We start from the raw sequence: 13,854 nt of genomic DNA, 5'->3' as shown, positions 1-13,854 counted from the left end.
TGTAATACAGTACTGTAATAGCATTTGCTTTACCTCTGTGCACTCTACTATAAGGAGCAGCGGGGAAAACTTCAGTTTGTCAAAACATGCTTTAAAATAAAACAATAATCACAATTTTTAAATGTTTCTGAATGACTTAGAAAAGTAGTAAGATGTACCCATTCCTCCTCGTCATACTCTTTATGGTGCGGTATGGTGTCTTGGTGCTTCAGTGGCAAACGCTCTCCTCCAGCCGTTGTTTGGGATCCTTCCACATTATTACACACCACTGTGCTCTCAGGGACTGATGTGGCCGGACTGTGGCCTGGAAGTCCCTGAACTGGGTTCTGATTCTGGTCATTGGTCTGGTTGGCGTGGCCTTGATGTTGGCTCTGCACCGGAGTCGACTTCTGGTTCTTGGAAATGTAGCCCGGCTGCGCTGCGTGCAGTGCTAGGAGTGCACTCTTGACCAATTCATCCTTAAGTGTGTGAACAAATTGTTCTGTCTGCAGGGAAGAAAAAAGAGACAGATTGGACAAAAAAAAGAGACACTGAAAGTTACTGTTGGATAGGACAACAGATAAAAATGTAAATGCTGAAAAAGCAAAAGACACAGAGGAAGTGAGCCAGAGAGAGAGGCTGTCACGCTGCTGAGGGAGAGAAGAAAACACTGGTAGAAGTGAACTTAGGAGCAAGTAACTATTTACAGAGGAAGTGAAAAGAAATGAGGAAAATGAATCCTCTCTTTCCCCATAAAGAAGGTGCTCTCTATTACTGCAGCACAGCTGGCAAGCCAAAAATAAATAAATAAGAAAAGAACGAAAAGAAAAACGAAACAAACAACAAACAATTCAATTACTCCTCCTCCTGCCTGCTCCATCATGGAGCACACCTCCTTTGATCTCAAATTCCCCAGCTACTGTAAGTTGATGATGATCCTGGTACCAAGTAGCCTTACACCTGCCGCCGCCACGGCGTAAAAAATGATAAGGGCTCTCGAGAGTAATTGAGTTACCACTGCAATAAGCAATTCTATTACCACATTCTATTACAAATGCAGTCGAACAAAACACATAAGCCAAGCCCTCCATGAAAAGAAACCTACGAGGTCATTGCATCCATATATTTTCCAAACAAACCCCTCTTTCCTGCTCATATACCTCTCTGCTATGGACTGAATAGTGAGATTACTGAAACTGACAGGAATTATGGAGACTGCTTTGTCAGCAAGGAGGTAGATAACTATGCAAAACAAAAAAAAAAAAACAAAAAAAAAAGAGAGAGAGAGAACCCCAGGCTAGACCTGTACATCCCAGAACCAAAAAGGCCGTGTGTGGATGTCATAATGAAGTGATTCTGAACTTTCCTCAGCTCGTGACCCATTTAAACTTGTTAACCTGTGAACACGAATGTCCATTATTCACTGAAGATAAGATCAATATCATCAATATGGGAACACACTGACTACTGTCAGATTGCAACAGTTATAATTTAGGGTCCCCCTGATGGATATCCAGACCAAGACTTCCTGTTCTGTGCAGCGGTCATAAATCATGAATGCAGACAGATTTTAAAAAGTGAATAAAAATCAAAGTGGTTGTCATATGAGAGCTGGTGCTTTCAAAATTGCACTTTGGCCCTCTTTTGCTCTTAATGGATGCTATCTATCTGCATGGTAGTGAAGCCTCTTTCAACGTGATCAAACTTGGATGACAAGGCATCAACACATAGAAACCAGATCATTTCCAGTACCAACAATTGTATTCCTTGACAGCAGACTTCATAATAACATGCATTTGCTTTTATTCCTCTGTGGGTGACTTTATGCTATTTCTTCCTACTCCATTTTACCATGCAATCAAACCACCATGAGTTTAAAGTCATCATATTTCACCAGTTATCTATCTGTTTGTCCTTCTTAAGCTAATCATTAGCATCAAGATGTACAGGGAGATGCGACCAAGGCTGAAATGACTTTGGTTTCTTTCGGGTCAACTTACATGTTAATAGCCACTAATTATTTAATTCACATTTTCTCAAAGTGATCAAATCACCTTTTAAATGGTCTTGAATACATTTTGTCAGTGTGGACCTGTCTATAATTGTTCATAACATCATAGTTGCTGCTTCTGTTGCTTTTGCATCTTTCAGTACTCATTAACACCAGTCAGCAGAGCAAAAAACAAACAAACAAAAATCTCATCCACATTTCAACTTAAGTATTCACTCATCCATCCAAATCAATGAATTCAGGTGTTCCAATCACTTCCACGGCCACAGGTGTATAAAATCAAGCACTTAGGCATGCAGACTACTTCTACAAATAATTGTGAAAGAATGGGTCGCTCTCAGGAGCTCAGTGAATTCCAGTGTGATGGGATGCCACCTGTGCAACAAGTCCAGTCGTGAAATTACCTCGCTACTAAATATTCCACAGTCAACTGTTAGTGGTATTATAACAAAGTGGGAGCATTTGCGAACAACAGCAACTCAGAGTGGGGTCAGCAGATGTTGAGGCACATACTGCGCAGAGGTCTCCAACGACCTTTGTGCGACCTTCAGATCAGCTCAAGAACAGTGTGTAGAGAGCTTCATGGAATGGGTTTCCATGGCCAAGCCAAGCTGCATCCAAGCTTTACATCACCAAACGCAATGCAAAGCATCGGATGCTGTAAGCAGTGGACTCTAGAGCAGTGGAGACGTGTTCCTTGGAGTGACGAATCACCCTTTTCTGGAGTCCTGACCTCAACCCAGCAGAACACCTTTGGGATGAATTAGAGTGGAGACTGTGAGCCAGGCCTTTTTGTCCAACATCAGTGTCTGACCTCACAAATGCGCTTCTGGAAGAGTGGTCAAAAACTCCCATAAACACACTTCTAAACCTTGTGGAAAGCCGTCTCAGAAGAGCTAAAGCTGGTATCGCTGCAAAGGGTGGGCTGACATCATATTAAACCCTATGGATTAAGAATGGGATATCATTCAAGTTCATATGTGTGTGAAGGCAGACGAGAGAATACTTTTAACATCTTTTTATCTTTTTCTGGTTTGTCATAGAGCATCTCTCTGATCATTCACCTGCTGGTTTTATTCTACTGCCATCAGAGTATAAACACAGAGGGAGATTATGATTCATCCCCTATCCCTTTTTGTCCTATTATTAACACAGGGTCACCACAGTGAATGAATCTACATGTGCAGGGATTTGTGTCTCCCCCCACTCTTGAGCCAGGCATCTTTCACACATTAGGCAAGTGTGTTAACCACTATACTATGGAGTCAACATTCTTCTTCTTCGTCTCCTTCTTTTGGTCGGTCCCACATCTGCCTCCATCTCACTCTATCCCTAACATCCTCTTCTATCACACCAACATTGCATGTGCTCCTTCATTGCATCCATGAATCTTCTCTGTGGGTCTTCCTATTTTCATTGTCCTGGCAGTTCCATCTTCAAGATCCTTTAACTAATATATCCACAATCCTTCCTTTGTTCCTTTGTCCAAAACATGACAGCCTTGATTCTCTAACTCTGTCTACAAACCACTCAACCTGAGCTGTCCCTCTGATGTACTCCTGTCCATCCTGCTCACACCCACCGCAAATCTTAACATCTTCAACTCTACCACTCTACAACTCTACCTCAACATTTGTTGAATGTTTAGGCAGATAAATAAAAAAATAACTACACATAAAACACCACTGTGTTTAATTCATGCCATTTTTAATGCCTTGCATGAATCACAGTGTCTTCCATCAGTATGCGAGAGCTAAAATATGTGTATATGAATATGCATTTCTCTCAAACAACAAACTTAAAATAATAAAAGCTAAAACCTGCATTCATGAATAGGTCAGGGCGTGAAACACGTGAAATCTTATAATAAAGCACGTTTTCCACATGAGACAAAAATAAAGCTTCAAAGACTAAAATGTCCACATGAAGAAAAGAGTCACATCTGACTAAGTAATCAAAACATTAAGCAGTAACTGGGGATTCAAAATGTAAATTCATATTCAAATTGAACTCTGCTTATCTGACCTCTATGTTAATTTGCAATCTATGCCACCCTGTATTATTCACTTCTTGAGATGACAGAACAAAATCACATACTGTAAAACAATCTAGGTCATATTTGCACTTCATAATCCTGAGGTCAGAGAACTCATTTATTATTTGAATGTGCCAGTGCTCAAGCAGTAACTCTCTATGATGCTGAAATGATTTTCTTATAAATGCAATGCATTGTTTCCAGGATGAATGTGAAGGGATTCGATTAAAAGCAAACATATCAATCAACTGAGTAAACAGGAAATTATGTAAAAAAAAATTAAACTGAGCTTTTACCCACTAAGATTATGATCTACAGTGAAGCACAGGCAACATTTTAATGATGCACTCTACTGTAAGAGCCACACACATATGATTTCAAAGTAAAATATCACCCGTGCATCCCTACCGGGCAAAGGAGGAATGCACTGCAGCTTCAACCAAAGCAACTTTTGCTCCTCCACATGCAAAACCTACTCCCTTAGTGTAACTCTTCAACACCTACCCATTTTAAAGGATCTGAAATGCTCAAAATCCCTCGGGGTGACATTCTGTTTTCTTCAAAATATCTGCTGATGTGATCTTGACTGAGCAGGAGTGCAAGTCTGGAAAATGCTTCTGTGCACTCCGGCAAAGAAAAAATAAGTTAGGTTTGATCTAAAGAAGAAGAAAACTGTGGGAATCTGTTCACCCTGAATGGTTTCAAATGGTTTTACCCTGAAGGATGAGCACATTTTGGCTGTGATAAAAATAGAAATGTTTCAGTCTATGAAACTTCACTTTAGAGGTGGAAGGAGGCTGAGTGGATAGAGCTGGTCAGATTCCAGCAACACTGGACTGCATTCATGACCTCCATACACAACACAATCTAACATAATCATGCATAGATGATCAAACCTGCAGGTCTTTCCAGGTAACGTTACAGTGGGAACATATAACTTGTCCAAGGACACAGCTGGAGGAAGGGGGGGGTGTGTTGCAATTGCCTTTTCACTATAATTATCATCAGAGTGAAATTATTATTGTCATCATCATCAACAAAATCATTATCATGTATAGAAAAGCAACAGCACATTGGCCATGTCCAAAGCTAATCATGAAGTGTGCAGCAAAAAACCATTGGAACAGTGGATTGGGATTGGAGACAAGTGGTTAGGACTTAGATGGAAAAGTCATGGGAAGCGCTTGGGGAGAATAAAAGTTTTCTGTAAAACCCAGCTTTTCGGAGGCAGTGTTTCATTTTTCCCAGATTCTCTAATGGTGTGAGTCACACTCTGCATTCAAGAAACCTTACACTTGCAGAAGAAACATTTTCACCAGTACATCCAACTTTATTTATATTTCTCTATGACGGACAAAAAAATACCTGTTTCTTGTGCCAGGGTGGCTCAGTGGTGGAGCAGGTGACCGCATATATGCCGCAAGGCAAAAGCTGGCAGCGTAGGTTTGAATCCTGGCCTGTGCTCTTTGCTGCATGTCTTCTCCTGCTTTCCTGTCATAACCTACACTGTCAATAAAGCCACTGTGGCAAAAAAAATCCTGTTTATCTGTATTTTGTTTTCTAGAAATCCCAGGGATCTTGCTTGTATTAGGCCTCAAGTCATGATTAATGGTATTGTCAACTGATCTGCCAATTATTTTGTTACTTTTTTTTATGTCAGAAAACTGTGAAATATTGTAATGGCTTTAAGAGCTGAACATAGTACAACTACTGCTGCTGAAGGACCATGAGGAGGTTCTGTGGTAACAAAACTACATTATATGGACAAGGCTGGGTCACACTTCTTAATCTTTGAATTCAGGTGTTTTCAGTCCTATTGTCACAGGTGTATAAAATCAAGCACCTAGCCATGCGGTCTGCCTTTACAAACATTTGTGAAAGAATGCACTGTTCTAAAGATCTCACTGAATTTGAGTGTGGTAGTGTAGTAGGACGGCACTGTTGCAACCTAGTTATTCCACAATCAACTGTATGTGGTATAATTGCAAAGTGGGAGTGTTTAGGAATCACAGCAACTCAGCCAGAAAGTGACAGAATACTTATGCCGTGTTTCCATTAGTAGCCACTCAGCCGGGTGGGTACAGAATTCATCACAGTACAGAAACAGCATTAGTGAAGGTTACAAATGATCTTTTCAGGGCCTCTGACAGTGGACTCATCTCTGTGCTTGTCCTGCTAGACCTCAGTGCAGCTTTTGATACTGCTGACCATAACATTTTATTACACAGATTAGAGCATGCCATAGGTTTTAAAGGTACTGCACTGTAGTGGTTTAAATCATATTTATCTAATATAATTTGTTCATGTAAATGGGGAGTCTTCTTCACACACTGAAGTAATTATGCAGTTCCAGAGGATTCTGTGCTAGAACCAATTTTATTTACATTATACATGCTTCTGTTAGGCAGTATTATTAGAAAGCATTGCATATATTTTCATTGTTATGCAGATGAAGCCCAGTTTTATTTATCCATGAAGCCAGATGATGCACATCATTTAGTTAAACTGCAGGAATGTCTTAAAGACATTAAGGCCTGGATGACCTCTAATTTCCTGCTTCAAAATTCAGATAAAACTGAAGTTCTTGTACTCAGCCCCACAAATATTAGAAACATGGTGTCAAACCAGATACTTACTCTGGATGGCATTACTTTGGCCTCCAGTAACACTGTGAGGAATCTTGGAGTCATTTTTGACCAGGACATGTCCTTCAATGCACACCTTAAACAAATATGTAAGACCACTTTTTTTTGTACTGGAGCAATATTTCTAAAATTGGAAACATCCTTTCTCAGAGTGATGCTGAAAAGCTAATTCTATTCTATTGTAATTCATTATTACTGCAGACTTCTCCATCAACTCCCCACGCTGCCATCTGCAGAAGTTCTCTGACGACTCTGCCATAGTTGGCCTCATCACAGGTGAGGATGACTCAGAGTACAGACAGTGGACTCAGGACTTTGTGGACTGGTGCCAGCGGAACCACCTCCTGATCAACGCCGCTAAAACCAAGGAGCTGGTAGTGGATTTCCGCAGGCGCAGACCCACCACACGGACACCGGTGAACATCCAGGGAGTGGACATTGAGATAGTGGACTCTTATAAGTACCTGGGTGTTCACCTAAACAATAAACTGGACTGGACTCATAACACTGATGCGCTCTACAGGAAGGGTCAGAGCAGACTCTACCTGCTGAGAAGGCTGAGGTCTTTTGGAGTGCAGGGGACACTCCTGAAGACCTTCTATGACTCTGTGGTGGCATCAGCCATCTTCTATGCAGCAGTATGTTGGAGCAGCAGCTTGTCTACAGCTGAGAGGAAGAGGATAGACAAGCTCATCAGGAAAGCCAGCTCTGTCCTAGGATGTCCTCTCGACTCAGTGCAGGTGGTGGGAGACAGAAGGACTCTGACCAAAATAACATCACTGATGGACAAGGTCTCCCATCCCATGCATGAAACTGTTGCTGAGGTGGAGAGCTCCTTCAGTGACAGACTGCTGCATCCTAAATGCACAAAGGAGCGTTACCGCAGATCCTTCCTCCCAGCAGCTGTAAGACTTTATAACCATCACTGCTCCCAACAAAAACCACAATAGCCTACACAATGTAGGATAATATATAATATACTGTAAATAGTCCGGCCTGTTAAGGTTCAACACACAGGCACATCATGTACATTGTATATAGTGTTATTATTATTAGTAGTATTAAGGTTAATCTTGTTTGTTGATTTTATATATATATATATTCTTTTCTTAATAGTGTGAATTATTATATTTTTATTTATATTTATAATAACTGCGGCTGCTGTTACACCCAAATTTCCCCTCTGTGGGACAATAAAGGCTGTTTCTTCTTCTTCTATTATCAAACTGTCCTAAAAGCTCCCTGAAAAGCCTTCAGCTGATACAAAATGCTGCAGCTAGAGTACTGACAGGGACTAGAAAGAGAGAGCAGATTTCTCCCATATTGGCTTCTCTTCATTGGCTCCCTGTTAAATCTAGAATTGAATTTAAAATCCTTCTTCTCACATACAAGGTCTTAAATAATCAGGCCTCATCTTATCTTAAAGACCCCATAGGACATCACCCCAACAGAGCACTTTGCTCTCAGACTGCTGGCCTGCTTGTGGTTCCTAGGATACTTAAAAGTAGAATGGGAGGCAGAGCCTTCAGCTTTCAGGCCCCTCTTAGTGTTATATAACTAAAAATTAATTGAATTTAATTGAATTGAAAGTCACCTTCGTCATCAATTTTGTGAGACCCCTTGACTTCATAATGTTAAGAGTTAAAAAAAAAAAAGTGCACTGCTGCTTTAACTGCAGCCAATCAAAGGAAAGAAAGCTACCCAATAAAATTAGGCTCATTTTCTTCTCTATTTTCAATCTTTACACTAAGCTAAGCTAACAATATCTGGATAAGGTTTCATACATTACATATGGACATGACAGATGTATCGATCTTCTTGTGTGGTCATAAAAGATGATAAACCTTTTCCCCAAAATGTCAAACCATTCCTTTGAGATTTTTGCAGAAAAACAAAACAGACTTGACTTGTTTGCGCAGGTGTGAAGAAGGAAGAAATACTTGTATATTGCGTGCTGCTCATGATTAAAGAGTCTGGGATTTTAAGAGAGTTATGCCACATCAGCTATTGAATATACAGAGACACTTTCTCCTCCTTCCGTCACCCTCAGACTCACTCACGTACGCGAACAAACACAGCTTGAGATTTTAATCAGAGAACAGCACTGCTTGTGCTGACCAGGCCAGGGGTTTACTTGGCCAATGTGTGCGTGTCTAATCAAGGATGAGAAGAAGTGGTGACAGAGCGAATGTACCAATTAAGCAGGCTGATTGGGCTCTATTCCACTGTGGCAAAAACAATCTCTCCCACAACAGATTGCAATCTGACAGCACCAGATGTAATTCATTAATTATACTGATAAAAACGCCTCAACTCCATAAACCTCCATGCTTCTATTCACTTTTGTTAGTTTGGCGTTTTTATGATGAGTTATGGATTTATTCCTGGGGTTGTCCGTTTAATGTATGCGCGTGCGTGCGTGTGTGTGTGTGCAATGGTATGAAATCAACTGCAGTTTTTTTTAAAGCTATTTTTCAGAATATTGCAGTTTTTGTTTGTAATGAGCCAACTACCAGTGAGGGATTACCAGAGCTGATAACTTCTGTGGGAGCGTAGCCAGTTCATTTGGGTTAAACATTAATATGTAGGGCTCTCCTCTCTGAGGTAAAAATCATCTGACAATTCAGACATGATACATCCACGCTTTGTGTACTGCAGGAGCTTGAGGCAAAGAGGAATAAACGGACAGGTGAGATGGAAGTGAAGGTGCATGAAAGGTTTAAATGCTGCCTCACCTTGTCAGAAAGGTGCTTGAGTGCATCCCTCAGTCCAGGTGGAGAGTGCTCATGGGCAGCCTGAAGGAGCTGGTCCACTAAGCTCGTGATGAGGGGCTGGAGGAGGCTCATGGTGCTGAGTACCTCCTGAGCTTTGGCTGTGTGCTCTGGGGAGTAGTAGATACACTGGTAGGCAGTGCTGAAGCTGTGACAGAGAAAAAAAAACGTCACTTCAGAATTAGAAGAGGCTGCAGTGCCTGGCCATGAACTAGTAATAGTATATCTGGTTGGAAAGGTTTGAAGGAGTCTCAGTTTATTAAGAAAAAAAACAAAAACAAAATACTCCACTATAATTTAACATTGAGAATATAGCTGTTCAGGTGGTGTTGGTTTTCTTAATGTACACTTAACATAGCATTTGCCAAAGCTATCAGAATAGGGTTAGTAGGGAAAGTGTCAGGCTTTAATATCAAACTACAAAGACGTGCTTTATCCATTGAGAGCATTTTTTGAAACCATAACCAGCTATTATGCAATTTACATAATTACACTTAAAGATACTTTCAGCTGTTCCCGTGTTTCCCAAAGGGGTCGCCACAGCAGATGGATTTGTTTGATTTTATACCAGGTGCCCTTCCTGATGCAACCCTTCCAGGCTTGTGTCTCCTCCTAGAGTTGAACCAGGGAGCTTTCGCATGTAAGGTGAATGCGTTAACTACTGCACCACAGAGCTACCAAGTTGAAGCAACATCACCTTTAATGGCTTTCATTCACAAAAGCAGTTTTCTCTTATGAATTTCAGGAGAGCAGGTTGAGATAATGTGCCCTTTCTCACAAGTAGCACACAAAAGAATCTGAGTTGAGGGGTGGCATGCCTGGAAAGACTGTGTAGGAGACAGGAAACCTGACATCCACCTACTTGCTGTGAATTCACCAGGGAAATACCTGAGTTATTCTAACATTCAATATCAGGAGCTGATAGGAAAAAGGTACAATCCAATTGAGTTTCAGTGCTGCAGTGCATGCTAAAGATGGCTGTTGTTCAAACAAAAATGGCTTTATCTGCTGCACAGCTAGTTAAAGGGTGACTTAAAGTAAGCAGTGATGTCTAATTACACTGACCTTTGTTAGGTGTCTTTTTGGTATCTTGCTTCTCAAGTGTCAGCCCCTGGCTACATCCATAAAATTAAACATGTTGGATACTCCTATTGCATAACAATGCCACTAAAACTTAACAGAAATCCCTGCGGGCTCATCATCCCTGCGTCGAGGTCAAGTAATAACAAACAATTAACCGTGCTGACTATAAACATATTGTTTCGGTGCACTCATTTTCCGAGCGCATTTCAATATGCGTTGCTGCTTTGGACGTGTCAGAGGGAACACTTTCCAGGTACTCAGCTTGAACTGTCAAAATGGACCTGTAGTCCAGTGTCAACCCATTTTCCCTTTATGAATAATTAATCCTCCTTTCATTTCTAGGGAGCTATTTAATCGCAGACAAAAACACCTTTTGTCAGCTCTAGATTCAGGGCAAATCACTCCAATCAAACATTCTCCTCGGGTAAAGTTCCAGTGACTTTCAATGAGTTTCTGCTGACTTCCCGTCATCAAATATAGCGTGGAGTGAGGCAGTCATTTGCAGCCCTCCCAGTGCAAACCTCTATGTAGGCCAGACCCCAGAGCCACATCCTAAGGCATAATTGACATAAGAAAGAGAGCAAAAAGAAAAGACATAGATGAAGGGAGGGGTGCACACAAAGAGGGCAGAATATAATTCAGTATTCTCTGTAGCACTCCTAACATTTTGCAGAGAAAAGAAAGTGATTCTTTAGATGTTGCCCTGCGTGAAACACCACTACCTGTGTCATGATCCTGGGTCCATTGAACCAGCATTTTTTTTGTTGGATTTTGATCTGAGTGTTTGTTGTTCATTTCCTGCCCTTGTGTCATGTTCGTGTGTCCTAGTCCTGGTCTTTGTGTTTGGTTACTTCCTGTTTAATTTTGGTATGTTTTGGTCCTTGTGCTTTGGGTTTAGTTTTGTTTCCTGTGTTTCTTTCCCAGCTGTTTCCCAGTTGCCCATTACCTGGTGTGCATATATTGTCTGTGTTTTCACTTTGTCCTTGTCGCGATGTCATCATTGTGTTCCTGCTGTGTGTGAGTTTCTGTTCTCCCAGTATTTACCAGTAATGAAGCTGAGTTTTTTGTGTTTAAGTCTGTCTCTGGAGTCTGCATTTTGGGGTCCTACTCTGCCTGCCACAGCAGTTCATGATGTATCAATAAATGTGAAAAGCTAAAGGCCTTAAGAAATTAGCCGTAGTAGATACTAGCTCCTATGTCTCACTGGCTAACTAAAATTTTGGCCTTGTCATTATGGCTAATGAGCCCCCTGGAGGACTACCACCCACAAGCTTAAAGCTAATCAAAGCAATCACCAAGTGAGATGGAGACACAGGGAAAACTATGTGAAGTACTCCACCACACAGAACACCAACATTACTACTTACACACTTTTATTATCCCCACATTCATAACCATACCTCTGAATGGTATGCTATGCACCACATAGAATTCTTAAAGTGAATAATCTACTGCAACAAAGTAAAGTCTGTAATACCCCTTCATCCCCTGTGAGCTTACATCTGTCTTAGTACATTATGCAGAACTAAAGAGTAAAAAAATTCTACAGGACTGCAACAATAGAGACACTTCAGAAAGGAGGCAAAGGAGAAAGTTGTTGGAAGAGGACGACTGCTTCAGCAACTCAGATTCAATAACAGCCCTGTTGACTCATAAGTACAAATCCAATCCCATTAGGGAGCCCATGCAGGCAATAATGAATGTTGGGACCTGCCACCTGATGCTAGAGGACAGAATTGATCCCTCTAAGGCTGGCTAAGGCGAGGAACTTTAATTGCCTCATCAGCATGGCTGTCAGTTCAAGCGGGCCTACCAAGATGGCAAACGGTGCAAAGGTAAAACAGCATAAATCTGTGAATGCAAACTCAATGAGAGGGCAAAGGGACTGCACATGAGGATGTGTCATTTCAAGCCTCGGATATGTTTTCCACCTTTAATTAATTTTGCAGTGTTGGGTTCCAAGTGTTTTTAAATATGATGCAAGAAAGCAAGAGGAGGACATAGAAATGCACAGTGTAATCCAATATTACCTCAGCAAATGTTAAAGTATCTTTTGTTGACAATGTTACAGAGAGGTGGTGATTGAAGCCTGGAATAATGGTTGAGTCCATAGTTTGTGGTGTCATTTGATTGGATGAGAGGACAATCCTCCTACCGGTCTCAGGTCTAAAGTTGGCAGGACTTAGCCTCAAGCTGTCACCCAGCACAACTGAACTCATAAAAATCCTCCCTCTGCCCAAATCCTTTAGTTTCACTTAAATTGGTTCAGAAACAATTTTTAAAAAAAATGCTTTCTACCTATACCTATCAGACTATTTTAAGTGTTTGATCTATTATTTCTGAAGCCTTGTATTGCTGTATCAAATATCATCTATCTAATAAAATCATTATTAGTGCCACTGGGAAATATTTTTACATCACATATTGCATTTGTGTACAACTGCTGTATACAGTATGAGAAGAGAATGCTAATGTGTTTATTAAAATTCACAAAATGAATGAGTCATTTGTCCAGCAACTATGCCAACTTTTAAGACTGTATGCATTTCATGAATATGGAGTATGACTACAGACCTCAGAGACTCATTAGTTTAGATTTCCATACATACAGTAATGCATGAAGCATTTCAAGTGAACTGGTTTACTTGTTTAACCCTAAAGGGACAAACTAAGACTTTCCAATTTAAACCGAGTGTATTTTTGTTTGTTCTGTTTGTTTTAACAACATGCATATGTTATACAATTTCAATGCATAGGTGACATTCATGGTTTCATTCTTGGTGTTCAGCCAACAAGTGCAGTCCTGAAGACCTACAGCAAAGTACCAAAGTAAGAGCTGCTTATTGTAACTTGAAACTGTAGGATCTGAAATTTAAGTTATACTATTCTCTATACTAGGACTCATTTGTCAATAGTGACAATCATATACACATCAAAACACAGCCACCTCCTGACTCTGAGTCACAAATAATTTAATAATTTAATGGCAGCATCTGATTTATAGCATCTTTTATTCATGACATCCTTTGGCTTTCATTTATTAACTCTCTATAAATCCATCTGAGGGTGTCATCTGAAGTCTTTACTGTACACTGTGGCAGACTTCAATTACATGTGTCAGAGTTACCCCACTTCCTCATTTATGCAGTGCAGTGTAAAGAAGAGATCATGGCATCCATGCATAAAGGTTAATTTGTAAATGCAGTGAATACCAGATGAGTAGAATTGCAATTGGTCATTTAGAGGTTGCTTGCATTGCTGGAAAGTTGTCTGCCAGGGAATGTATATTTCCCAACTCTTTGGCGAGGAGTTCCTGGAGGCTGCTGGCTG

General features: G+C 40.7%; 1 protein-coding gene across 4 annotated transcripts in view; it reads right to left on the bottom strand.

Annotated features, from left to right (window-relative positions):
• Window positions 1-13,854, bottom strand: part of inpp4b (inositol polyphosphate-4-phosphatase type II B) — a 176,929-nt gene that overhangs the window by 31,320 nt on the left and 131,755 nt on the right. For all 4 annotated transcript variants that reach the window (XM_030741749.1, XM_030741740.1, XM_030741757.1 and 1 more), the window contains 2 exons: window positions 9,406-9,589; window positions 159-485 (listed from right to left, as the gene is read on the bottom strand). In XM_030741749.1, coding sequence (XP_030597609.1) covers window positions 159-485; window positions 9,406-9,589 — 511 coding nt within the window. The remainder of the gene's footprint in view (window positions 1-158; window positions 486-9,405; window positions 9,590-13,854) is intronic.

Source organism: Archocentrus centrarchus, chromosome 1, assembly GCF_007364275.1.
Source record: "Archocentrus centrarchus isolate MPI-CPG fArcCen1 chromosome 1, fArcCen1, whole genome shotgun sequence".
Classification (NCBI taxonomy): Eukaryota; Metazoa; Chordata; class Actinopteri; order Cichliformes; family Cichlidae; genus Archocentrus; species Archocentrus centrarchus.
This window is presented reverse-complemented; position numbering and strand designations above follow the sequence as displayed.